Here is a 27,319-nt window from a genome sequence, read left to right on the forward strand (position 1 = left end):
ATTATTAACCCACAGTTCCAAAGATTCAATGAACCCCAAACATGAGAAACATGAAAAAAAGTTACACCAAGACACATCATAATCAAATTGTTCAAAACCAATGATAAAGAGAAAATATTAAGAGCAGTCAGAGAAAAAGAACAGGTTATATACAAAAGATCAAAGATAAGGATGAAAACAGATATGTTCTCAGAAACAACAAAAGCAAAAAGACAGAAGAGCAATATATGAAAAGTGCTAAAAGGAAAAGTCAACCTAGAATTTTATACCTAGAGAAAATATCCAAACCAAATGTAAAATTAATTTTAAGAAATATAAAAGTTGAAGGAATTCATCACCAAAAAGCTCTCACTATATGAAATGCTAAAGAAATTTCTTTAGGTAAAAAAAAATGATACCAGACAGAAATGTGGATCTATACAAAGGGATAGAGAACATTGCAAATGGTAACTGTAGGAGTAAATACATGAGATTTTTTCTTCTTGTTATTTAAATCTTTTTAAAATATAATTGATTGTTTAATTAAAATAATAACAATGTAGCATGGGGTGTATAACAAATATAAAAGTAAAATGTATGAAAATGATAGCACAAAAGCCAGGTGTGGGAAAATGGAATTACTGTAGGGTATTATAATGTTCTCATACTTTAAGTAAAATGGTATAACTTGAAAGGTAGATTGTGGTAAATTTAAGATGTATACTATAACCCCTAAAAGAACTACTAAAAAACCCAAAGAAAACAAAACAAAGAATTATAGCTATTAAGCCAACAAATGGAATTGATAAAATTGACAAACTTCTACCCAGACTGATGGAGGGGGGAAGAATAAAAGAAAGAACACAGATTACAAATGTTAGGGACTAAGCACAGTGGCTCACACTTGTAATCCTAGCACTTTGGGAAGCCAAAGCAGGAGGATCACTGGAGTTCAGGAGTTCAAGACCAGCCTGGGCAACATAGCAAGACCCTATCTTTACAAAAAATAAAAATACCAGCCTGAGCAAGAGTGAGACCCCATCTCTATCAAAAATAGAAAAAAATAGCCAGGCATAGTGGCAAACTCCTGTAGTCCCAGTTACTCAGTAGGCTGAGGCAGGAGGATCACTTGAACCCAGGAGCTGGAGGTTACAGTGAGCTATGGTGACACCACAGCACTCTAGCCCAGGCAACACAGTGAAACTCTGTCTAAAAAAAAAAAAAATAGCCAGGTGTGGTGACACACAACTATAGTCCTAGGTACTCAGGAGGTTGAGCCAGGAGGATCGCTTGAACCTGGGAGTTGGAGGTTGCAGTGGGCTATGATGATGCCACTGCGCTCTAGCCTGGGCAACAGAGCAAGACCCTATCTCAAAAACAAAAAAATCCACCAATGTTAGGAATGAGAGGTGATATAAGAAAGATTCTACAGATATTAAAAGGATATAATGAATAATTTTATGCCAATAAAAGTGACAACTTAGAAAAATGGACAAATTTGTTAAAAGACACAAACTACCAAAGCTCATTCAAGAAGAATTAAATAATATGAATAGTTTATATCTGCTAAAGAAATTGAATTTGTAATTAAAACCTTTCCATAAAGAAAACACTTCACCAGTGAATTTTACCAAACATTCAAAGAAGAAATAATATCAGTTCTACACAAACTCTTCTAGAAAATTTAAAAGTAGAGAATACTGTACAATTCATTCTATGTGACCAGCATTATTTTGACAATAAAATCAAAAACATTGCAAAAAAGAGAAAACTACAAACCAATATCCTTCATGAATATAGATACAAGCATTCTAAAGAAAATTTTAGTAACCCAAATCCAAAAATATATAAAAACAATAATATGTTAATATCATGATCAGGTGAGGTTTTATCTTGGGGATGCAAGGTTTGTTTAGTGTTTAAAAATCAATGAATATAATTCACTCTGTTAACAAACTAAAAAAGAAAATCCGTATGATCATCTCAATAGACTCAGGAAAAATATGCAACAAAATCCAATATCCATTCCTAATTTAAAAAAAAGCAAAATTCATAGAAACAAGAAATAAAAGGAAACTTCATCAATCTAATAAACAGCATCCATAAGAAACCTATAACTGGGCCAAGCGCGGTGGCTCACGCTCGTAATCCTAGCACTCTGGGAGGCCGAGGCGGGAGGATCACTCGAGGTCAGGAGTTTGAGACCAGCCTGAGCAAGAGTGAGACTCCTGTCTCTACTACAAATAGAAAGAAATTAGCTGGACAACTAAAAATATATAGAAAAAATTGGCCGAGCATGGTGGCACATGCCTATAGTCCCAGCTATTTGGGAGGCTGAGGCAGGAGGATCACTTCAGCCCAGGAGTTTGAGGTTGCTGTGAGCTAGGCTGATGCCACGGCACTCTAGCCCAAGCAACAGAGTGAGACTCTGTCTCAAAAATAAATAAGTAAATAAATAAACACTTGTATTCAAAACATATAAAGTACTCTCAAAACTCAATAAAAATTAACGACCCAATTTTTTCAAAAATAGGCAAAATATGTGAATAGATTATATCAAAGATTATACCTGGATGACAAATAAGTGCATGAACACAATGTCCCACATCATTAGTCATTAGGGAAATGCAAAATAAAACCAGTGAGAGGCCAATACATACCTATTAGAATGGCTAAAATTAAAAAGACTGACCATTACCAAGTTCTGGCAAAGATGTGGAGGAAGTGGAATGTTCATACATTCCTGATGGGAATATAAAATAGCACAACCACTTTGGAAAACAATAAATAGTTTCTTTAAAATTAACTATATACCTACTACCTGATCCAGCCATTCTACTCCTAAGCATTTGCCCAAGAGAAATGAAAACATCCACACAAAGACTTATACACAGATGTTGACAGTATCTTTTATTTGTCATAGCCAAAAACTGGAATCAAGTCCAACATCCAGCAGCAGGTGAAGGCTAAGCAAATTGCAGCCTAAACATTCAATGGGACACTCCTTAGCAATAAAAGAAATGAATTACTGATACATACGACCATATGGCTGAATCTCAAAATAATTATGTTGAGAAAAAGAAGCCAGACCCCCCCTCCAAAAGAGGCATGCTTGCTGTATGATTCCATTTATATAAAATTCTAGAACGTGCAAAGTATTCTTGACAGAAAACAGATCCATGATGGCCTGGTGATGTGGGGAGGGAGGGGAAAAGGGAAAGATTCCCAAGGGACATGAAGAAACATTTCAGGGTGATGAATATGCTCATTAGCTTGATCCTGGTAATGGTTTCATGGGTTTTTACGTATATCAAAATGTATCAAACTGTATCTTTTAAATATCTGCAGCTTATTGTACATTATATCTCAATGAAGCTGTCTCTTGAAAAGTGTGAGAAAAATAGGCTATCTGCAAAGTCTCAAAATATCTCCTCACCAGGCACTTAATGATTACAAAGGGAAAAAATAGTAACTTTATAATAGAGAAATCTAGCAGACGTTACTTTAAGCGATCAAAGTTAACATCTCCAGAAACAAGACATTGTGACCTCGTGACCTCCTGACATCATGACACCACATACCTCCTGATGTGCTGCCCTGAGAAGGCCACAACAGCACTTTTGTGGTATTCTTGCCAAAAATGTGTCATCTGTCATGAGAAAAAATCAGACAAATCCAAATTTAAAGTCATTCTTAAAAAAAGAAATAACTAGCCAGTACTCTTCAGAAGAGTCAAAGTCATAAAAGACAAGGACAGACTGAGGAACAGTTGCAGCTCAGAGAAGACTAAGGAGAAATGACAACTAAATGCAATAAGGGATCATGCAGTGAATCCTATACCAGAAAAAGGACATTCGTAGGAAAATAGGCAAAATTCAAATAAGGTGTGCAGATTCCTTAATAATATTAAATCAATGTTCATTTCTCAGTTTCAGTGATTGTACAAGATGTTAATAGTAGGGGAAGCTAGATGAAGGGTCTGGGGGTACTGTCTCTGTACTATTTTTGCAACTTTTTTATAAGTCTAAAATTATTTCAAAACAGTTTAAAAACTCAAGGCAAAATAAAGACATTTTCAGACAAACAAAAGCCGAGGGAATTTGTCACCAGCAGACCTTCACTACGAGGAATGTGTTAAAGGAAATTCTTGGGACCAAAGGAAAATAATACCAGATGGAATTCCAGAGCTACACAAAGGAATAAAGAGCGTTGGGAATGGTAAATACATGGGAGAGTATAAAAGACAAATATGCTCATTTTTTAATTTCTTTATAAGATAATTGACTTTTCAAAGCAAAAATAATAACAATGTATTGTGGGGTTTATAACATAGTTAGAGGTGAAACAGATCACAGTAGCACAAAGGATGGGTGGGAATAGAAGCAGACCTTGGTAAGGTGCTAACATTTTACTTGAAGTATGCAATATTTAAAGGCAAATGTTATAAGTTAAAGATACATTGTAAACTCTAGATTCTAGGGCTAAGACAAAAACTGAAAACATTTTTAAAGCAGGTATATCTAATAAACCTAAAGAGGAGATAAAATAAAACACTAAAAATATTAAATTAATCCAAACAGGATAAATATTAATAGAAAAGAACCAGCAAGATGGTAGACTTGAATTCAACATGATATTACACAGTAAGATTAAATGGACCAAAGACACTTACAAAAGGCAGAGATTGTCAAACTGGATAAAAGATCATAACCCAATTACATGCTGTCAAAAAGAAGCACTTTTTAAAAATGCTGATAGGTTAAAAGTAAAAAAATGGTAAAAGATATACCATGTAAATACTAAGCCAAAGAAAGCTGGAGATGCTATATTAGTGTCAGATGAAGTAGACTTCAGGACAAGGAAAGTTACCTTATAAAGGAGTCAAATCATCAAGCTATTAACAAAGCTTCAAAATGCATGAAGAAAAAACTGACAGAACTAAAAGGAGAAGCAGACAATCCACAATTAAAGTTGGAAACTTCAACATTAACTCAGTAATACTTGATAGAACAAGTAGGGAGTAAGCTAGGAAGGAAGACACGATCACGACCAAGTACCAACTTGACCTAACTGCCATTTATAGGATGCAGCACAAAGAACTCCACAATACGTGTTATTTTCAGGTGCCCTTGAAACTTCACCAAGACAGACGACGTATGAGCCACAAGAAAATTCTCAGTAAATTTAAAGGGATTGAGATAATACAGATAATACTCTCTGGTGTCAATAAAATTAAGTTAGAAATCAATAACAAAAGATTCTTGGAAAATCCAAAAATTATTTAAAAATTAACACATTTCTAAATAACCACGGGCAAAGGAGAAATCCCAAGGGAAATCAGAGACTATTTTGAACTGAATGATAATGAAAATGGAATACACAAAAATTTCTGAGATGCAGCCAGAGTAGTGCCTAGAAGGAAATGTGTTGCTTTAAGGTTTGAAAATTAGTGATCTCAGGTTTGTAACACAGCACATTACTCACGTGTTTGTAGTGATGCTGGTGTGAACAAACCTACACACAATATGTGAGGAAAGAAATTTTTTAAATAAATTTAGCGTAGCCTAAGAGTACAGTGTGTATAAAGTCTACAGTAGTATACAGTAGTCTACAGTAGTGCACAGCAGTGCACAGTAACGTCCTAGGACTTCACATTCCTTCACGACTCACTCACTTCCAGTCTTGCAAGCTCCACTTGTGGTAAGTGTCCCACACAGGTATACTATTTTTTATCTTTTATATTGTATTTTTATGGTATTTCTACCTTTTCTATGTTTAGATGCACAAATACTTACCAGTACTCGGTACGGAAACATGCTGTGTGGGTTTGCAGCCCAGCAGTGACAGGCTACGCCACGTACCCTAGGTGTGTAGCAGGCTAGGCCAGCTAGGTTTGTGTGAGTTCACTCTATGATGTTTGCACAGTGACGAAATCACCTAATGACACCTTTCTCAGAACGTGTGCCAGTCACTGGTGACGCGCGACTGCAGTTAGATACAGAGGCACAGAGCGGCAAGGAAAGGCATTCCACGCAGCCACAGGAGTGGGGAACTGGGGGGAACAGCTGATGGTTATTTCTTAAAATTAACTTCATTGATGCATAATTCGCAAACATAAAGTGAACCCATTTTAAGTTAATAGTTCGATGAATTTTGAGAAATGTATACGAACCCATATGACCACCATCTTGTGGAGAGCTTCCTTTTAGAAATTATCACTTCGAGCTGTTTTTGTGTTTAGTAAATCATAATTTTATTATAATGTTTATAATTCAGTCTTAAAACCACAACAATACAGAGGCGATGACAGGGACTATAAAAAGCAGAGGCCTTGGAATCAGCTCTAGGTTTAAACCCTACTTCTCAAGCAAGTCAATTTCTCAAAGCCTCAGTTCCTCATCCATAAAATGGGGATAATAAAAAAACCAACTTCACAGGACTGCTGTGAGGATTAAAAGAAATAACGTTGGCCGGGCGCAGTGGCTCATGCCTATAATCCTAACACTCTGGGAGGCAGAGGCGGGAGGATCACTCGAGGTCAGGAGTTCAAGACCAGCCTGAGCAAGAGCCAGACCCCATCTCTACTAAAAATAGAAAGAATTTATATGGACAGCTAAAATATATATATTATAGAAAAAATTAGCTGGGCATGGTGGCACATGCCTGTAGTCCCAGCTACTCGGGAGGCTGAGGCAGGAGGATTGCTTGAGCCCAGGAGTTTGAGGTTGCTCTGAGCTAGGCTGATGCCACGGCACTCTAGCCCGGGCAACAGAGTGAGACTCTGTCTCAAAAAAAAGAAAAGAAATAATCTCAAGCTTCTAGCAAAATGCCTGCAACACGGCAAGACCGATAAACAGTGTTAACCTGATCACGATTAGACAGGCCTTTGTTGTAGAGTCACCCTCAGAGGTATGGTGCGGACTCTGGGACTTGCTGGCAAAGGTTTGAAATGGTCCTAAAGGCTAACTACGATGGCAATTCAGTTCTGCTTCCCTGCTGGCTCTATCTCACAATCCGTGGTGAAGGCTCCGGTGTATTTCATGCTCAAACATACTGCTTTGAGATGAAATGGGTCATTTGAGAATTGATTCTGGAACAAAGTGAAAGCAGGACACTTAAAGGGCTTCCCCCTTAGTTGTTCGGTCCTGCTCCCTGGCCTTTAAACAGAGCCCAACCGCCCAGGTTTCAGACGACGGGACACTGGGGAGGCCACACCTCTAGGATTCCCCAAGTGGCCCGGTCCCACCTGTGGGCTCAGCCACCTGCTCCAGCTCCGGCTCCAGCTCCCCAGCGCCCTGACTCCATGATCCCGCTCTAGTATCAGCCCAGACCTGTCTGCTCGTGTCAAGACCCACTTCTTCACTTTATCTACCTGTCACCCCACCCATTCAACTCTGCCAGCTGCCTTGATTGCTGCCAACGCCTACTGCGTACGCTTGAGGTGCTCCCTTAGTCAGCCTCAGCTTCCTGGGGACCCCCTGCCCCAACTCCCAGCACACAGGACCCGGGACACAGTCGCAACCATGATATCGTTCGAGGGCCACGGGGACGGAGTGCCATCTACCTGAGCAACAAAGAGCTGGAACTCGTCAGGCAGAATCCACGAGCGAGGGTAGAAGTTGTACTCCTCAGGAAAGAGATTCTGCATGATTCTCACTGCTCTGCTCAGGGTAATTTTACGCACCATCTCCGTCATGCCTGGGGAGAAGAGACGCTGTGAGGTTTTAACAACAGTGGGCCACCAGCTATAAAGTAGCCATTATTTGGGACTTTAAAAACCACCCACCCGACATATTCACTTTTTCCGGCAGGATAGAGAAAAAAAAAAAAAGGTATGAGTTGCTTCCCACAGCAGTGACTCCTGGTTTGGAAAAACCCACCAAATTCATGAAAACTATTACTTAAGGTAATAGTTGGATGTTTTCTTCTCGTAAAAATGAAACATCAGTTTGAAAGAAAGAATGTTCACCTAGCTTATTATTCTAGTCTTTGTCATCCCCGTAGGTAGTGAATACAGAAGCATTTATATCTTGCACTTAAAACTTAACACCCTCTTTAATTTGGGGCCACCATACATACTGCGGGGCTCCCTTCCATCGTGTACCCTAGAGAATATCATCCAGGACTCTGGTTACACTAGGAGAAGCTTGATTAAGTTGCTTTGTTTTAATCTGTCATGAGTATTAAAGGCACAAAATAGAAAATTTCACACCTTTCAGTGTAAAATCTGTCTCCTTGAATCAAGGACAGGAAGTGGGAAGGATACCCTAACATGATTTATCGTTTAAGAGAAAAAAAATGCAATCTGTAGGAGTCCTTCAGTTTTAAGGACCGACACTGACATTGATCATATCTCACTAATTTGCCCAGAGAGGATTGAAATGTCTCACTTTTATAAAACATTTTAAAAGAATGGTAGATTTTTTTTTTTTTTTTGCAACACTGTTAGTAACTCTGGCAAGAGACTGAGTACCATGTATCTTAGCAAATTTTAAGCAAATAGGTAAAACTTATTATAAATTTTAGCACGTTTATACCTTAAGACAAATATCACTGCTAAAAATGGAGATTAAAAAATGGACTTCACCCTGAAAGAGACTAAACAGTTGCATTACTGACACTAGAAATTTGCTTAGCAAAGCTATTTTTCATAGAAAATACAAAGTTCCATGTCGTCTTGGCGTGCCCAAATGATCACACATTCCACATGGGCACAGTGAGAATGAATGAGGTTTCTCTAAACTCCCATGTTCAGAGAGCAAAGGGTGAACCTCCGAGAAGGAAACTTTGAAAACCTCAGCGTCTTAAAAAGAGATATAAATCTAAAGATCCCAGCTTCAAGATGTCAATGCCCAGGTCTCAGTTGTTGTTTGGAAGGATACAGGGAAGGATTAGGTAAGAAATAAAGGAGCTTGAAAAGCACTAATAGGCCGGGCGCGGTGGCTCACGCCTGTAATCCTAGCTCTCTGGGAGGCCGAGGTGGGCGGATCGTTTGAGCTCAGGAGTTCGAGACCAGCCTGAGCAAGAGCGAGACCCCATCTCTACTAAAAATAGAAAGAAATTATATGGACAGCTAAAAATATATACATAGAAAAAAAAAAATTAGCCGGGCATGGTGGTGCATGCCTGTAGTCCCAGCTACTCGGAGGCTGAGACAGGAGGATCCCTTGAGCTCAGGAGTTTGAGGTTGCTGTGAGCTAGGCTGACGCCACGGCACTCACTCTAGCCTGGGCAACAAAGTGAGACTCTGTCTCAAAAAAAAAAAAAAAAAGCACTAATAAACTGCGCTCGCATGTGGCACCTTCAATATTTAAGAAAGCTCACTGAGGACGCTGTTCTGAGCTTCCCAAGAAACGAGTCTGGGAAATTACAGCTCTGTCCTTGGAAGCCCCACAAAGTTAGAATTTTTGAGTTATAAATGCTAGAGCTGAACATAAAGCAAACAAAACAAAATTTCAACTTTTCCGAATCTTTTGACCTGTATTTGACTACCATTCTAGTGACAGTGTTATACCGAAAGCCGCCATAGCTAACCGTAACACAGCACCTTAGTCCAAGTCAACGGTGCCTCCTGACCAAACAGAGCCCTGGCATTTTCTGCATTTTAATGGTGTTGTGCCAGGGGCGGGTTCCCTTTCAGAAACCCCTCAGCAGGTCAGAGGGACCCACACCACACAGACAGAAGAACTGGGGGTACACAAGGGCTCTTGATGCTCCAGGAAAGTTCTGTGAAAATTGATGTCCAATAAATTGAGCAAATATTCATTTTACAGCTGCAGTGGCTCCGTTTGTAACACGCATCGTCGGTCCCCACGCCAGCTGACAGGTCTGTTGCCACGTTTACCCTTGTGTCTCCAGGCAGCTCTCCACGGAAAGCAGCCAACCTACGCAGCGCCTCTACAAGCCAACGGCTGCTGTTCCCCACACACTGGTGGCTCACCGTCAGGGTACAGCCTGCCCGAATGCAGACCTCTCTCAGTCCACTTTCCACCAAAACCTCTGTCCCTGCCCCATAGCTACGCTGTATTCCCGGCCAGTGCTGCCAGAGAGTCTCCGGCCCCTCGTGGAAGCTGCTGGCATCCCCGCCTCGAGAGGCAGCTCAGAGACAGGTGTGGGGAGTGGCATCTCCTCTCACTGTGACCCTGACAGGAGTAGCTGGGTTTCTAGCTGAGCCAGGGCACATATTCCCTGACTCAACACGGTGAAAGGGAGGTCACAGCCCGTCCTGCTGGCCCCAGACTGCGCCTTCCTTCCCTAAGCAGCTGCAGCACCTGACGCCTCCCTGCCTGTGACCCCTCCCTGGGCTCTGGGACCCATTCTGACCTGCGGTGGCAGCTCTAGCTCTAACCCTCAGCTCCCTCTGCTGAAAGTGTGACCTCAACTTTGTAGTCCATTTAGATAAGGAGGCTTTTACCTGTTTTTTTGAGGTACCACTGCTTGTCCCCCAATTTTGGGAACCTATCTTTTGCTCCTGGTGCCTGAGTGGCTGCCTTGGCAACGCGCAGAGCTGAGGCCTCTGCCTTGTTCTCTCCGATGCCCTCCTCTCTCCCTGCTCTCCTCCGTGCCGCAAGCCTCCCCTGCAAGGGCCGGAGTCCTCCTGTCTGTGACGTTAGCCCAGTGTCTGGGGTCCTGCTGCCTACTAACAGGCTCTTTTTGAGGCTGACTGCCTACTTAGGTTTCTCAATAAGGTCTAACCCCAGATGTCCCTATGGTGACAGTTCCCCTATCGATCGGGAAAGCCCCCTAACTCGGGTGGCGGCTTCTGGCACCAAGGGCTTGCCTGCTGCCACTTCCGAGGCCTGGATCTTCTGTCTGCTGCACTGGAGTCTCAGGCCCGGTGCTTCCCACTGGCGCTAACCAAGAGCACGACAGTGCCCTCCTCAGGCTGCCCACGCAGCCCACCTAACCCAATTAAAACAAAACAAAAACAAACTGAGCTATATTCAGAGCACTATTCAATCCAAATACTATTTATAGCACTAATTCTTGGTGAAAACAAATCACAACCACCAAACAACAAACAAATACTGTCAGATCCGTCCTGTTCTCTCCACTCCCATCGCCACCGATCGGTTCATCTCTTGTCTAGATGCCGTGGCGGCCTCTTAGCTGAATCGCAGTTTCTTCCCTCAGCCCTTCCATCCACTTCCAGCGTGGCCCTCCGGCCGATCTTCCTAAAATGCGAGCTAGCCCATGTCACCCTCTGGCTGAACAATCTCTCAGTGGCTCCCATGACCATCAGGCTGTAACGATGCTGTGCGCAGGTCCCTGCCCATCACCTCTCCGCTGTCCCACGCACTCGACCGGCTCTAACCCTCAGGGGCCACTGCCCTGTGGTCAGTGAGCAGCATGCTCCCTGCATTCTGTGGCTCTGCACCTGCTCTGCTCCCTTGATTGGCACGGGGATTGAGCCCATCCCTCTCCTCCAGGATCTGCCGCCCTGCCTGCTGCCCCAGCAAACCTGGGTTAGGTTACAAGCCCTCGCTTCAAACTCCCACGGCACTCCAAGCTTCCTCTAGCACAGAGCTTAGTTGTATTCTACATCTCTCTTTACACGCCTTTCTCCTTGACTTTGTATCCCCGGAGCCCAGACCAGTGCTTGACAGATGGCCACGCCCCACAGATCCTCACTGCAGCCCCTCCTCATGGTGGGCCCTTGGGTAGCACCTGCCACGGGCTGCCATACATCTCAGACCCTGAAACTCAGCAAAGAGCTTGTGCATAAGCTAAGAACAGACAGTTCTGGACTTTCTTAAAGCAAAGCCATATCTAAATCAGATTATTTTTATAGAAAGTCTTAATTCATCAGTTAAGATATAATAAAGTATTTTAAAAAAGGAAATTGCCCATAGAAAAATGACTAAAATCCAGTGTGCTGATACCAACAAAATAAATTATTCCATCTGAGTATATCCAAACATTTGCAGTTTATTCAGCACATAAAGTGTTTATTCTTGCCTGGCACACCGGCTAGAACCTACGCTAAGTAATATACGAAGCAAAGGGAATGCACTTTAGAACAATGGGATGTATGAGGGACAGTGTTAAGGCTCGACACAAACTGGAGTCACCCCACTGCTGAGAATGACTGTCTTTCACAGAGCGGAGGGTGTGGCCGCACCGTTCCTCTGCCCACAGGGTCGAGAGCCTGCTTTGTCACTGGGGCTAATTAATTGCTGTTAGTAAAGTGGGAAACCATATGTTCTAATCACTGGCACGTGGAATATCAGACGGGGGAAAACTAGTCCTTTAAGGGTACTTCTTTCTATATTTCTATCTGTGTCCCAAATGTACATCCGTAGATGCTGCTTTCCTACTCTCAGCGCTGGAAGGGGCAGGAGCACATGCGGAAATGCAGATGAAACCTCGCTTGATGCCTCCTGTCTTAGGGACTCTGTCCTCATTCAAAGGGGTGTTCTCTGCCAAATTGTGTTCTCCCAATATCCCAGTAAGTCCTTTTAGTGGTATCAAAAAATATCCTTTTCTGAGTAGCAAGACAGAGAAAATAATAGCTCTCCCATTAAACTGGTGTGCAAGAACTCTGGCCGTAAGAGTCAGTCTTGGTCTGTAACAAAACCCTTTCTTCTTCTTTAAGGACAAATCTGGTTTGGGGTTAACTTTCTATCTCTGTTCCCCTGGAAACCAATAAAAGTGGAATGTTAACTGCATCGGGAGACAACAAAACATGTGGTTGAAATGATCCCTGATTGGAAAATTGCATAAATACCTGGTAGGAAGCCATAGCTGTAGGCTGTCCTGAGTGTGGTGATTCTTGTAACTTAACATGGCCTTGTGGGGACCTTGGAAGCCATGCTATGGAGTAGTTGCAAGAGATACTGGCTCCTGTGGGGCATCCAAGCCAAGACAGACTCACATCCACCAATGTGGATCTTGTCTCCTTGCACCCGAGCTTTCACTGGAGGAGCCAGAGACCAGCCCCTGGGACTCTTGACAGATTCTCCCCTGAAGAGAGATGCTTGACGTGGACTGGCCGGCAAGCTGTTTCCTGCCCTATATCCTTCTAAGTGAATCTGAGCCAAGTGTGGCCTATGGTAGTGACCCTGTAAGTCTGCATGCTTAGGTGAAAAGTCCTGGTGGATGTGGCATAACTAGCCAGTGTATAATGGAGGCATATTGGGTTTTCTTTCAGGTGTTTTCTTAAAGATGTGGGATAGAATATAAAAAACAAAGTAAATTGATTCTCCCTTTAAAATAAGTACAAGTGATATAATACTAAGAGAAAATATCTTTATATTCGGGCAACTACACTCTGACTGCAACCATGCAAAAATAATAACTAAACATGGTTAAAGTTTGGGAGGAAATGTAGAAATATTCACACTGTTATTTTGTTAAACAAGGGATGAAATTCCAGGTGATGGTCTTTTAAAAAAATTTTATTATAGTATTATAATATGGTTTGTGCACTACATTAACATTTTTTCAAATAAGTGGCTGATCCTTTGGCTGTATCACACCCAGCTTAATCCATTGCTGCCTCTCCCTAAGCAGTGCCGGCATCCTTGGCCACCCTCTCATTCGGCCACTGAAAATAATGAAGAATAGTCATCACAACAGAAGAAGGTGGTAGAGATTAAAAAACAAAATAAGAAGGTATTTGGGAGGCTGGGAGTGGAGTGAGGGGGCTTCTTAACATGTTGGCTTTGACACTTTTCTGGCACTAAGAGTCCTCCTTGCGGGGTAAGTCTCACTGAAATGACGTCATTAGGTAAAAAGCAGAGGCTGCCTGCAGCCGACAGTACTTAGCATGGAGATGGTGTATTTGGTTGTAAAAAAAAATGGTACCTCCAAATATGGTACTTAAAGAAAGCTGATATCCCATTTCTGTAATATATCCCTATTTTAGTACTTTCGTTTCCTGCAAGTTAAATGTTCTATTTTTTTTTTTTTTTTTCATTTTGAGAATGCAGTCCCCTCATTAGAGGGGGATTATATTATTTCCATAACCCCAAAAGTGGAAATCATGCTTTTCCACCAGTGGAATTAGAGCAAGAAACCTGTCTTTAAATCTTTAAAAGCCTGTCTCCAATCTTTAACCCCTTAGTGGTTTAAGTCCTGATGATCTCTGCGCTAACTTCCTTCCCACGGTATAGCCCAGCAGCAGAGTATGGGCAGCAATTCCCAATTAAGAGTCCTCAAGTTTGATCTCAAAATATTGTCATGTTTTTGTAGAAAAGTGTACCTGAGACTCGGCCCTAGAAACACTTTTAAATGCCAACAATAACAGCAGATACCTGGAAACTTGTTCACTTGACCGCAGAATATGTCACTGTCGTGAAATGAAACTCCATGCCAGTAGATGTCACAAGGCAAGCGCCGGCCAAATGGAAACTGGAAGAGAAAACATGTGATTAAGAACAAGAAGACCAGTGACCACACTTAGTGCGTGTTATGCATAAATTCCTGACACTCTGGCGTACGTCACACAATTCAATCCTCATAATAGGCACGTGAGGCAGGTGATGTTCTTTCCCATTTTACAGATGAAGAAACAGATTGGGGTTTCTGTTTAATAGATGTAACAGGTTGGACAACTTGGTCAGAGTGGCAGAGCTCTGATCACACAGTGGCAGAGACTCTACTATGGCTTTATAGGCACCGTTTCTCTTTAATCCTCATAACTACTCTATAAAGAGTTATTCCCATTTTACTGATTCAAAACTTGGGACTGAGAGAGGTGATTTAACATGCCAAAGGTCACACAGAGCTGGTATAGGGAGGAATCAGGATTTGAATCCAGGTCTATCCAAAGTCCAAGCCCATACATCCCTTTCCCTGAAAATTGCAACCCTCGACCCAGCCCCAAAAGAACAAGCTTTCAGAGTCCTTTTCCCTCTCCCCCTCTGTCTTTGTCACTCTGTCTCTCTCCTCTCTCTCTCTCTCTGTCTCTATCTCTCTGTCTATCTCTCTCTCTGTGTCTCTCTGTTCCTCTCTCTCTTCCCCCGACCCCGCCACAGGCTCCACCAGGCCAGGATGTATTCCCAGTGCCCAAAACATTTCTTGGAACTCAATAAAGACCTTTTGAATTAATAAATGAACAAACTGGGAGTGGTCATCTGACTCCAGATGAGATAAGCAGATTTTCTCTTCCAGGAATTTGGAAATCAGAGATGCCAGGCAGCCTCTGCTGGCCCTTGAACTGCGAGAGATAAAAAGCCAGAATGGACAGCTGCGCTTGGCTGTGTGCAGGGAGAGCAGAGATAGCACCAGTCTGCGCCACAGAAAAAAGGAGCAGGTGGGGAGAGAAAAGCGGAGCTGGGACCACGCAGCCCTGGAAGCACAGACTGCGTGGCCGCAGACCCCCACAGGGCCGGCTGCCTCTCCTGCCCCTGGACCCTGTGAGATAGGCTCGAATCCTGAGAATAACTTTTTGATATTCTAAAATCTTCTTTGGCACAAGCTGTAGGGTTTCAATTATTTGCAGCCAGAAAATCCCTCATTGAGACAAAAGGACCTGTTCTTTCCATGACATCCTGCTGCCTCTCAAAGTTACCAACAAGTTCTGAATTTACAGAACATATTTTTAAAATCTGTAACTCAGATGACCTTGTTAAAGGACAAAAGTCAGGATATGTTAGTTCATATTCAGGACTCGATTGTTAAAAGTCCAAAGGAATAGAAATGCCAACGCATTAAAAAAACTCATTTGATTTTCCCATTCTAAGACTATAGGTAATCAGAATTTTTATCTGCTCTGAGTCAAGGGGGCCAAGGCCCACTGGAAGAACATAGCATGACTAATGAACTGGCTGTGACTCAACGCTTTCCAACCATTCCAAATTAGAACGAAGACAAACAGACTCCAGCCCTTTAAATCAGTCACATTCTCTCAACGCTGCGCCAGAGTGAGACATATGTTGCACACTCTTTGCATTAACAACGTCCACCCACAATTTATAGCATTTCACTCATTTTCTTTGCACGCAATGGACTGTAAGTTATTGATTCAGTAGTTATAAATACAAATAGATACAACATATGTTATTTTCTTCTAGCTGTTAAGTGCTATTATAGAGAAGGGAGAAACACCTTAACCAGAGAGGTTTCTCTAAAAAGCAGTCTATTCAAGCAGAGTGTACCAAGATCAAGGTGGCTTTGTTGCGTAAAATGAGGGACCAACACCTGCTCCTTGTCAGTGGACAGCCCGATGACCCTTTATCACCCTTAGCTCATGTCAGTCCTCACGGCCCTCGTGAATACCAAATCACCCCTCCATTCACAAGCATCTTTAGCTCATCCAGTTTAAGAAACTACCATTTTAAAAAATGTATCTATTCCTTCCATAATCATTATATGCCAGACACTGTGCTCAGCCCTGGGACTACAGAGGAACACAACTGCCAGTAAGTCCAGGATGTCATAATCCTACCACTTTTTAACCTCTTTTTAAAAACTGCTAACATCATACTCGATGGTAAAATACTGAAAGCTTCTTCTCTAAGACAGGAATAAGACAAGGACGCCCACTTTCACCACTTCTATTCAACATAGTTATTAGAAATTCTAGCCAGAGCAATAGGCAAGAGAAAGAAATAAAAGGCATCCATAAGAAGTAAAATTATCTCTGTTTGCAGATGACATGTAGAAAACTATATGTAGAAAACTCTAAAGATTCCACAAAAAATTGTTAAAAATAACGTACACATTCAGCAGAGTTACAGGATACAAAATCAATACATAAAAATCAGTTGTGCTTTATACACTGACAATGAACAATCTAAAAAGGAAATTAAAAAACAATTCCATTTACAGTAGCATCAAAAAGAAAAAAAAAATACTCAGGAATTAACCAAGGAGGTGAGAGATTTGTACACTAAAAACCACAAAATGTTTCTGAAAGAAATTAAAGAAGACATAAATAAATGGAAAGACATCCTGCATTCATAGGTTAGAAGAATTAATATTGTTAAGATGTCAAAACTACCCAAAATGATCTACAGATCCAATGCACTCTCTACCAAAATCCCAATGACTTTTTTCCTCAGAAATAGAAAAATCCATCCTTAAATTCATATGGAATTACAAGGGACCCCAAGTAGCCAAAACAATCTTAAAAAAGAACAAAGTTGGAGGTCTCATACTTCCTGATGTTAAAACTTGTAACAAAGGTACAATAATCAAACAGTGTGTAAAACAACATTGAGATACCACCACATACCTCTTAGAATGGCCAAAATCCAAAACACTGACACCACCAAATGCTGGCAAGGATATGGAGCAACAGAAACTCTCATTCCTTTCCGGTGGGAATGCAAGAAGGTCCAGCCACTTTGGAAGATGATTGGGTGGTTTCTTACAATACTAAACACACTCTTGCCATACGATCCCACAGTTAGTTCTCCTTGGTATTTACCCAAGCCGTCTGAGAAAGAGGGACCTGAGATTCACCATGCACTCCTCCCTCTTTAACATCCAGCTGGTCAGCGAGTCCTTTGGTTTATCTCAATTTATTTTGAAATTTCCCCTCTTTCTTTAATCTCCACTGCCATTGCCTTAGCTCCGGGCCTCATCTCTCACCTGGGTGAGGACTACACCGTCTCCCTTCCTCCAGGTCCACCCTTAGTCTACCTAACAGACAGCAGTCAGAGGGAATTTTATTTAAACACAGCTTGCACCATGTCACTCCTTTGCTTACAACTCTTCAGTGCCTTCCCCTGGACCACGGGATCCAGTCTAAGCTCCAAGCTTGGCCTGAAAGACATTCCACAGACTCCCCTGCTGACCTGCCCACTTACACCTTGGGCTCTTGCACTGTCACTGTCTGACGACTCTTGACGCTTAAGGACACAGCACTTCGCTGTTTTGTGGCCTGGTTGCTACATATTATTCCTTCCGCCCCCAATCTTCTGACTCAGCTTGCCACCCACTCCCACCTCCGCGAAGCTGTCCCCCAGCTGTCCTTCTCTGTGGTCTCTTGATGCTGGAACCAGCACAGGCCACTCCGCAACACCCTGTGAGTCTGTCTGCCTCACCACTTCACGAACTCTTTGAGGGTGAGGGCTGTGTGACAATCATCTGTGTGTCCCCAACACCAAGGCTTCAGCACCCTGCAGCCTTTGTTTTCAACCTTTTTGGAGTCATGGATCCCTTTGAGAATCTCCCCAGAAAAGCACACATGTGCACAAAATTTTCCACATGAGTTTAGGAGATTCAAAGACTCCCTAAAGCTCCTAGCTGTCCTCAGTTACCATTATTAGCAACATCTGCAGTAATGTCTCATGAATAAATGAACTTACCAATAGCAGCCACTCAAATACACATCATCATCATCACTACAGTTAGCATTTATGTGATGCTTACTCCTATGTCTAAGTGTTAAACACTTTACATGGATGATCTCATTTAACCCTCACCTTATGAGAAAGGTGGTACTATTAACCCTGTGCACAAACAAAGACACCAAATCTTTAAGGGAGGGAAATAACTTTCCCACGGCCACAGAGCTAATAAGAGCAGAGTCAGGATCAACTCTGGGTCTACCTGATTCCAAAGCCCATGCACTTAATCACTACAGTTGTATTTATTAGTCACAAATGAATTATTGCAACTCACCTACTCTCACCCAACATGCTACCGTCTTTGTCACAAAGAAACTTCCTCCCTCAGCGTATACAACTGGGTGGACCCAAAAGCCTTTTCCTTCATGAGCAGAAGGACTAAAACCAAACCTGCAAAATAGCCACGTTCAGACAAGGACTGAAGCCATTAAATATCCTTTGAGCATATTTGTGCTTAAGGAATTGACGTTTGGGTCCCTCTTCTAATGGCCCGGAGAGCAAGTTCAAACCCCCCTGGGGGTTTTGCAAAATGAAATTTCACAGTGAATGCTGATAAAAAGCGCAATTCACATTTCTATACTTTGTGAATGATTTTCTTCATAAAGCTTCTTCATGAACAGAAAGTCTTTCAAGGGACTGGGGATAAAAGTGGCAAATAAGCTTTGATGTGGGCCAGGATGTGTGTAAAGCATCTATGGGGGAATGATACAAAGTGCTGCTTTAAAATGAGGGGCCCAAGGTACTCTAGGGGGACACAAGGAGGGTGTGGTGGCCAAAACACCAGGCTTGGACTAGGGAGACCCTGGCTCAAGCCCGACCCACACGGCCCCCTCCAAGACCCTGACACAGCGACACGGCCCCCTCCAAGCTTCCATCTATAACTGAAGAAAACAATAGCAGTAAAACCACCTCCTATGGCTGTTATGTGGACTGGGGTGGTGCTGGGAAAGCACTTTGTAAATAGTACATTGCTGTTATATAGCACAGGTTATTATTTTTAATGTCCAAGGAAATCACCTCAACAAGTAACTTCAATTTAAAAAGACACCCATCAAATATCGCGCGTCATTAGGAGAACCCTTGAGGAAGGACACCACGGTGCACCTGCACTTCCGTGATGCCCTCGGGCAGGTAACAGAGTTCTCGCCAGTGCTCCCCTGTGCTCTGTGGCTGCCGTGAGCACAGCTGCTACCTTGCAGGGCACTTATGTGTACATGACTGCCTCCCCAGCAGGCAGGAGGCTTCAGGGTAGAGACGTGTTACTCTTCCCCCGACCTGTGGTCAGCAGCTTTAGAGATGGTCTCCAATGTTCCCCGTTCCTGGAATGGATACCCTTGCGTGTCCTCTCCCACCTTGTCGCGGGCTTGGTCTATGTGACCAACAGCATGCAGCAGAAGTGATGGATGTCACTTCTGATATTAGGATATCTCCACAAAGATACTGCGGCTTCTGTCTTGGTCTCCCCTGGGCCCCCAACACACAACTTGCTTTGGGAACATCCAGGGAGGAAGCCCCTGGCTAACAGTGTCACTGCAGCCTCATAAAAGAGCCTAAGCCAAAGCCACCCAGCGAAGCCACCCTCAGACTCCTGGCCCTCAGGAATGGTGTGTGATAAGGATGCTTATTGTTTTAAGCTGCTAAGTTTTGAGGACATTTGTTACACGACAGCAGAGAAAGAATGCACCATTTCAATTTCAGAACAAGGTCACAGAGAAAGAAATCATTCTGAGAATGAAGGAATTTAAGACTAATATGCCCTTATAATGAATATAATAATTACTATTTATTGAGTATTTAACTATGGGCCAGATATCTTACATATGTGCTTCCGTTTTACAGATGAAGAAGTACAATCCCATTGCTATCAAGTGGCTACCCAGAACCTGAGGCCACGTGGGTCAAGCTCCAAAGACGATGCTCTTTCAACCCCACTAGGCTGGATGGATGGATGGAAAATCTGTGGGAAAAACTGAGCACCTAGAGCAGAGTGTTGTGGTTAACACTGCAAGGAAGGCGTCATAAACTTGTTTAACATACCCCACGGGTATGCTGCCTCGGGATCCGTTCCTCAGCCTGACCCAAGTCACTTGAAACCTAGCCATGCCACATCGCCTTTGGCCTAGTTATTAATAAAACTTCCCCTCTGTGGGGTCGGTTGTGATGTAACCTGCCAGTTGTTCATCCACTGACCCACAACCCAACACGCCCACAGCCGCAGACCAGCATGAAACCCAATGGTCAGCGCCAGAGTCAGTAGATAAGCTCCCCTTCTCGCATGTTTTCTTTAAGCCAGCCACGCCACAGCCCTCAGGAAGGCCCGAAGGACACCATGACCTTGAATGCACAGTCTCATAGGCCCTCTCTGTCATTCTCCCTCTCTGGCTCTCGCTCACTCTCTACTCCCCACCCACTGGTGGAGCTCCCTGTCCCCTGCAGACTTCCTGCTGGCCCCACTGGGCACCCCTAACCTCTCTGGAGCCTGAGTCATCAATTTCTTTCATTTCATGCATTTTGGTTTCACTTCCTGGCATACACACCCAAACCTGACTTTCCCCCTGGCCAGGGCTCTCCTAGAGAGTGGCAATCCTGGCTTGTGGCCACACTCAACAGAGAGACCACAAGACCAAGGAAGAAGGAAACCACAATAATAAAAATAATGACAAAAAAATGTGGCAAAGTCCAGAGAAGGCCAATTAAGACAAGGAAACAACTGCCGTTCAAGGGGGGATAAGAAATCAATGTAGCACTCTTCTTCAATCAAGCAAGCAAGCAGACTAAGAAAATACTGGTAGAATTATCAAATCCTGAGGGTGTGACTAGATGGAACACAGCTCTGTCTGCCAAATGTGAGCGCACTGGAAGAAGGTGAGTCCCTTTCAAGACTCAAAGAGGGAGGCCAGCACCCTCCTCTTCCTCGTTGCTCACACCTCGTTGCTCACACCTCAGCTAAGAGCACTGCTATCCTCCCAGACAGACGAGAAGAACCAACCACCAACCATGGGGCCACAGGAAAATTCCAGGCTCCCTCTTGCCTACGGAAAATGGAGCTGGTGAGAAGAGTTCTCCCCACGCTGGTGAGGGGCTTCCTAACTGCAGTGTCTTTGGATGGGGCTGCTGGGGAAGCCATTCATGGAGCATCTCTGAGCTTGTTTCTGCTAGGGGAGCAATAACGTCAACTTGACTGGGTTACTATAAGGATTAAGAATGTGCGCGAACCTCCTACCACTGTGCCTGGCATACAATGCTGGATGCACAGTTGGTGTTCAAAACATGCTGGTTTCCTTCTCTTCCATTCTTTCCCATCACTCTTCACCCCATGCTTATTAGCTGATAAGATTTAAAAAAAAAAAAAAAACCCTCCCCCCATGCCCATCTCTCTGTTATCCAAAGGAGCTGGGAGATGGGTGTCTTCCAGGACTAACCTAAGTTTAAATATGCACAAGGTACATTCAGGGTATTAAAGCTAAGAAGGCCTCAGTGGGTGGACATCTAACCTCTGGGGGAGCCCACACTTGGAGAACAGCTCCTTGCCTAGAGTTCAAGAACCTGGATTCAAATCTCAGCCCTGCCAACTATTAAGGGCCTTGGTTTCATCATCTAAGAAAGATGAGTAACAAAGCCTCCCTCACAGGGGATGTTGTAAAGCTGAAAACAACCACATGGGTGAATGTGTTTGTGAAGGGCCTGGTACGTAGTAGGAGTTAATTAGTCCAATTAGGGAGTACTGAGAGCCAGTCTCCTGGATTGTTCTTCACCTAATTAAGTCCCTTGGTGAGAAAGGCAGAGAGGAAGAGTCCCCAGACATGCCCAATGGCAGAGACAGCAGGGGCTGGCCCTCCACAAATCCACCTTGGGAAAAACAGCGGTGCATCAAACAGGCCTCCAGTCCCCCAGGGAGCCAGGAGCCAGGCTGGGATGGGGGCAGATGTGTGGACAGATATGCAAATGCGTTCTGCATGCCAAAGTGCTGTGGGAGGGCCCAGAAGGAGCAGCCATCCTTTCTGGCCACGGTGAGAAAAGTTTAACTGAGGAGGGGCCACAGAGCCGGGTGTGCAGCAGGTCTTTGCCAGGAGGAGAAGAAGGGAAATCCGGCAGAGGGAACCACGTGCGCCAAGTGGGGAGTCGGGGACAGCAGAGAAGTTCCACGTGCCCAGAGCCGGGCGGAGGCAGGGGGACAAAGCTGGAGAGGTCCCCACGGCTCACACAGATCATGAAGGGCTCAGAGGGCCCGCTGAGGACCTGGACCTGACTCTGCAGGTGGCGGAAAGCGAGGAAAGTGCTCCAGCAGGGAGAGAGGACGGGCGTGTAGAGAGAGACTGAGGGCAGCCAGGCCTGGGAGGAAGCCCACCACGGCTGGGGAAACGGGGAGGGGCACCGGTGGTGACTGGACCCAGAGAAAAGTGTGCGCTGGGAGCAGGGGCGGGGGAGGCACGGAGGAGTAAGAGCAGTCACGGCTCCGCGAGCCAGGATGCCTCTGCCAGTCAAGGCACTTCAGAGGCCCCTTTCCCTCATGCTCATGGGCTGACATTCCTGTCTCACCTCCGCCAGGTTCCTGGTCACTGGGACCCCGAAGGGACAGGGTCCCACAGGAATAACCAGCACTCCGAGTGCCTCCCAATTTAATAAAGGCGCTATCTGGCTCCAGTGGGTTTCCCAGGAACACAATAATTACTCATCCTTTAATAGAGCCAATAAATATAGCAAGAGGATAAGTAATTAACAACCTTTTGCTGGAAAGTAGCAATTCTCGTGATCTATGAAGTTTCCTTTTCCTGTTCACTACTTCTTCGTTATTGCAAATATGATACCCTGGGTAAGCGTGCCATTCATCGTTCACTGAGTTAATCACCAAAGCTTGCTGTATTTTTATTAAATCCATTCATTATAATTGACTCATATGAATGAAAGCCGGAAGAGCTGCAGTGAGGCCTGGCATCCACCGTGCTTCTGCTTCTGATCGCAATACTTCTAATGAGATCAAAATTGTTACCAAACAATTTAATGATGGGAAAAAAGAAACACGTTACCAGGAGGGGAAGATAACCTTGCCCCTTTCATAATTTCGGTGCACTATAGCAATCTCTGCCAGTTATTTATTCTGGTGTCTAATTTCCCACCTGTACAGAATCTTTATTAGTGGTAATTATATTAGGCAAAAGAAAAACTTCACAAACTTCTAAAGTGATTTACTTCTTGGCTTGCAGTTTTAATTAAAATTCCAGTTTATTTAGCAAATAGCTCTGAAAAGATTAGATACCAATTTAGCACTATGTTCTCTTTCCACGATCCAATTCATAAGGGTGACACAAACAACAAAATAATCTCTTTCAATGACTCTTACTCCATTCCATCATAATTCAGCCCATGCAAAAGAGCTCCAATATCAATTATAAATTATAAATTAGCTCCATTATGCTCTGCAAAATTATCAGCAGTAATCTCCCTGTTCTCCACTTCCTCATAGTCACTAAGTTATATCAATTTGCTACTAGGCCTCAAATTACCCAGTCTCTTCCACATCAAAACCTCAAATGTGTTTATTAGCTGAAATGGAAACAAAGCAAATCAGGTTTCCATTTCAGCAACGCCTTCCTCCCACCCAGGATAGCAAACAACTTTATCCAAAGACACATCTGACACCTCTCAGGGCAACTCATCTGCCAGTTAACCAGAAACCCCGGCCAATTCAGCGCTTTCCCCAGTGGCAAGTCCCACCAGAAAGCCAGTCTACAGGCTCCATGGTTTAGCCATCCCACCAAGTCACTCACACCACACAGAAGCAAGGCGAGCCTCTGAGCCAGGCAGTCTGCCCAGGGAAGGCTGGGAAGTCCCTCCCACAGGAGCGGAGGCCCAGATGTGGGAGACAAAGCTGAAGAGATGAAAATGAACAAAGCACTCCTTATAAGTCAGACAAATGACGCCCGCAGTCACCACCTTACTGAGCATCTCCTATATGCCTGCCTCAGGGCCAAGCTCCTTCCCCACTGTCAAATTTCCAATCAAGTCTCCAGGCAACCTTGCAAATAGCTGTCATTAGCCCCATTTCACGGAAGAGGCAATGGAGGCCCAGAGCGGTAGCGGACGTTTGAGCTGACTCCTGATGAGCAAGAGGGAAGCTGCCATGAGGACTGGGGGAGTTCCCACAGGTGGAAGCAAACAGCACGTGCAGAGACTGAGCAAGCGGCAACCAAGAGCCTGGAGATCCAGTCGTCCCCTGTCTGCGGCCACCAACTTGCTGAGCCTTTGCCGGACCTCTTCAGGCTGTTTCCCCACCTGCCACTCCGTGTTTCCCATTCTGCAATTCTACAGGGGCCTGCTTTTCTTTTCCAGCAATTGGCTGTGATTTGCGCAGAGCATAAAGCACCCAGTGCTGTCAAAATAATGTGCGCAAGGGAGAGAGGAGAGGTTTCCCAGAGGACTAACCAGATAAGGTGGATGGGCTCTGCCCCAAATGCATCTGCTCCTCCTGACTCCCAAAACCAGAGAAGTTTCAGAGACATGCCACTGCCATGCGATCCTCAAGTCATACAATCACATATTAAGAAGAATTAATATTATTGTCCAAATAATTCCTATATTATTAATAAAAATAGTGGCTACTAGTCACTGAGTTCATATTATATGCTATGTACATTACATGTGGCCATCTCAATTCACCCTCACAGCAATACTACTAAGTAGGTAGTTATATTATTTCCAGTTTACTGATGAAAAACCAAAACTCAGAGCAATTAGATGACTTAGTCTCTGGTGGTATATCCAGTAAGGGGTAGAGTAAGAACTAGAACCCAGCCCCATTAGACCCTTAGTCCCCACAGAACTAAGCCTAGGAGAAATGGATGAGGTTCCCCTAACGACCACAGAATTCCAGTGATGACGGGATGTATACTGAGTCCCTAGGGTGATTTTCGGGGAGAAGAGGCAGGCGAGAAACCCTGGGCCCTGCCGGGGAGCTCTCCAGAGTGCTGAACAGCCTCCGCCAGAGCACCCTGACGCGGAGCACGTCCAGCTCTGCCTGGGTGCCTCTGCCTGTCCCAAGCCTCGCCTCCTGATCCCAGCGCCCGGGAGAGCCACTGATGGAACAGAGTGTGGGGGATGGGAGTACATCTGGGAGAGAAAGCTAACTTTTAGAAGTACTGAGCTTGAGCAGACAATAGGACGTTGAGTTGGAGGTATCCTGCAAGGGACTGGAAATACAAGGATGGGAGGAGAGAAAAACCAAAGCAAGAAGTGCAAACAGGAGTTGTAGAGGAGAGAACTGATGAATGCGGAATGGGTTCTTGGAGGGATTTCTGAGAAAGAAGAGCTAAGGCTAGAGCCAGAGAGGGCAGGGGACTCCTTCCAGCCACCCTAGACAGTGGGTCCCAAGAACAAATAACTAAACTCTCTAACCCCACTACAGCATTGAAAGGTGTTCAGGAGGACAGCGTTTTTATTGCCTGTATATTTGAATCTGTGAACAAATAACCACCACCATGCCTCAACCCCCCAAAAAGAAAGAATAAGAAATGATAAAGTATTCGAGGGAAAAACAGAAATTGGTCTGCCCTGGGTGACATGATTCAAGCTACTCAAGGTCATATACACTCTTACTTGAAGTAAAAACATCTTATAAATTTGAGAGGTCACTCGGAAAGGCCCCATGCTTCTCTTTGGCTTTCAGAACATAGAACCTAAAGGCTTACATAATGGGATATTTATAAACACATCTCTCCCTCTGGTGGTAAAAGAGATATTAGAAAAGCACATTTATTCTCAGGCTCCATCCCCACCTCCACCCTCCATCCTCCTACACACCTTGCATAAGAATTATTATGCCCTTTTATTAACTTAGTCTTTCATTCAAGCAAACATTATTATGCATCAACTCAATGTCAGGCACTGGGGGATTCAGAGAAGAACAAGGCACAGTCCTTGTCTTTAGGATGGTGAACCTGGAAACAAATCATAACGCAAAATGGCAAATGTTCTGGCAGACGAGGGCCAAAGGGCTAAGGGAGCAGAGGGCAGACGGTGAGTTATTCCACTGGGGGGGAAAGGTGAGTTGGAATTTGCCAAGTCCAGATGCCAGGAAGGCAGTCTAGGCTGGAGGAGCAAAAGCTTGGGAGCAGGAGGGAGCATGATTGCGTTCCCTTGAGGCAGGAACATCTTAACGATCTCCACATTGCTGGTGCCTTGCTCAGCGCCTGGGAGTGGGTAGGCTGGAACATCTTAACGATCTCCACATTGCTGGTGTCTTGCCCAGCGCCTGGGAGTGGGTAGGCTGGTTACAGATGCTGGAGGAACGAATGGCATGTAGCTCGGTGTGGAAGGAGTAAGGCGCGCCGATGGGGCCTTCCAACAGATGGGGAACTGAGTGGAGCCAGAATCCAGAAGGCTCAAAACAAATCTGAATGTCAAACTGCTCAGGTGTGCCGCAGTCACGCGTAGGTCTGGTCATTCGTTTCTCTGGCCAAGGGTTTGATCATAACTGACGTGTCCATCTCCCCACAGGGGAACAAGGCCGCTGTGGGAAAGGACACGTGTGGCCACGACGTGGGCCAGTTCAAGAATGATGGGCCAGTTCCCAGCTGCAAGAGAGTCCACGCCATAATTTTAAAGGAACTATCAGCAATAACAGTCCAAATGTGATGAGAGAGAGCACTAGAGATTATGGCCATCCTTATCAAATGTTGGAGTCTCCTTTTGTTTCTGATGTTGAGCATATTATATGTTCCAAATCTTCTCATTTTTCACAGCTCAACACAGCCCATAGCTGTGGCTAAATCCACTGCCTTCACTAGCTCCTTGAAAAGAGAGCTGTTATTCCTCTATTACGTATTTAAGCAATACCTTGTAATATACTTAATGAACTCAGAACAAACTGACTGCAGGCCCAGCTCGGTTGGCAATGACAGCTGGCACTTCCCTGATGACCAGACAATGGGTCAACCACATTAAGTGTGTGTCACCCTGATCAGCAGATGTGGTCTGTCGGCTCCCACAGCAGGCCGGCCTTTGAACACTCTGGTACCAGTCTAAACACTTCTGTGTTTCCACAC

The 27,319-nt window shown here is 44.1% G+C and overlaps 1 protein-coding gene across 4 annotated transcripts in view; it reads right to left on the reverse strand.

Moving 5' to 3' along the window:
• The window catches only part of TTLL11 (tubulin tyrosine ligase like 11), a 222,328-nt gene that overhangs the window by 167,128 nt on the left and 27,881 nt on the right, over positions 1-27,319 (reverse strand). For 3 of the 4 annotated variants that reach the window (XM_069474610.1, XM_069474612.1, XM_069474611.1), the window contains 2 exons: positions 14,235-14,331; positions 7,544-7,677 (listed from right to left, as the gene is read on the reverse strand). In XM_069474610.1, coding sequence (XP_069330711.1) covers positions 7,544-7,677; positions 14,235-14,331 — 231 coding nt within the window. Of the gene's footprint in view, positions 1-7,543; positions 7,678-14,234; positions 14,332-27,319 lie in introns of those variants that run through there. The other variant, XM_069474613.1, reaches the window with a different exon arrangement.

Source organism: Eulemur rufifrons, chromosome 7, assembly GCF_041146395.1.
Source record: "Eulemur rufifrons isolate Redbay chromosome 7, OSU_ERuf_1, whole genome shotgun sequence".
NCBI classification, from domain to species: Eukaryota; Metazoa; Chordata; class Mammalia; order Primates; family Lemuridae; genus Eulemur; species Eulemur rufifrons.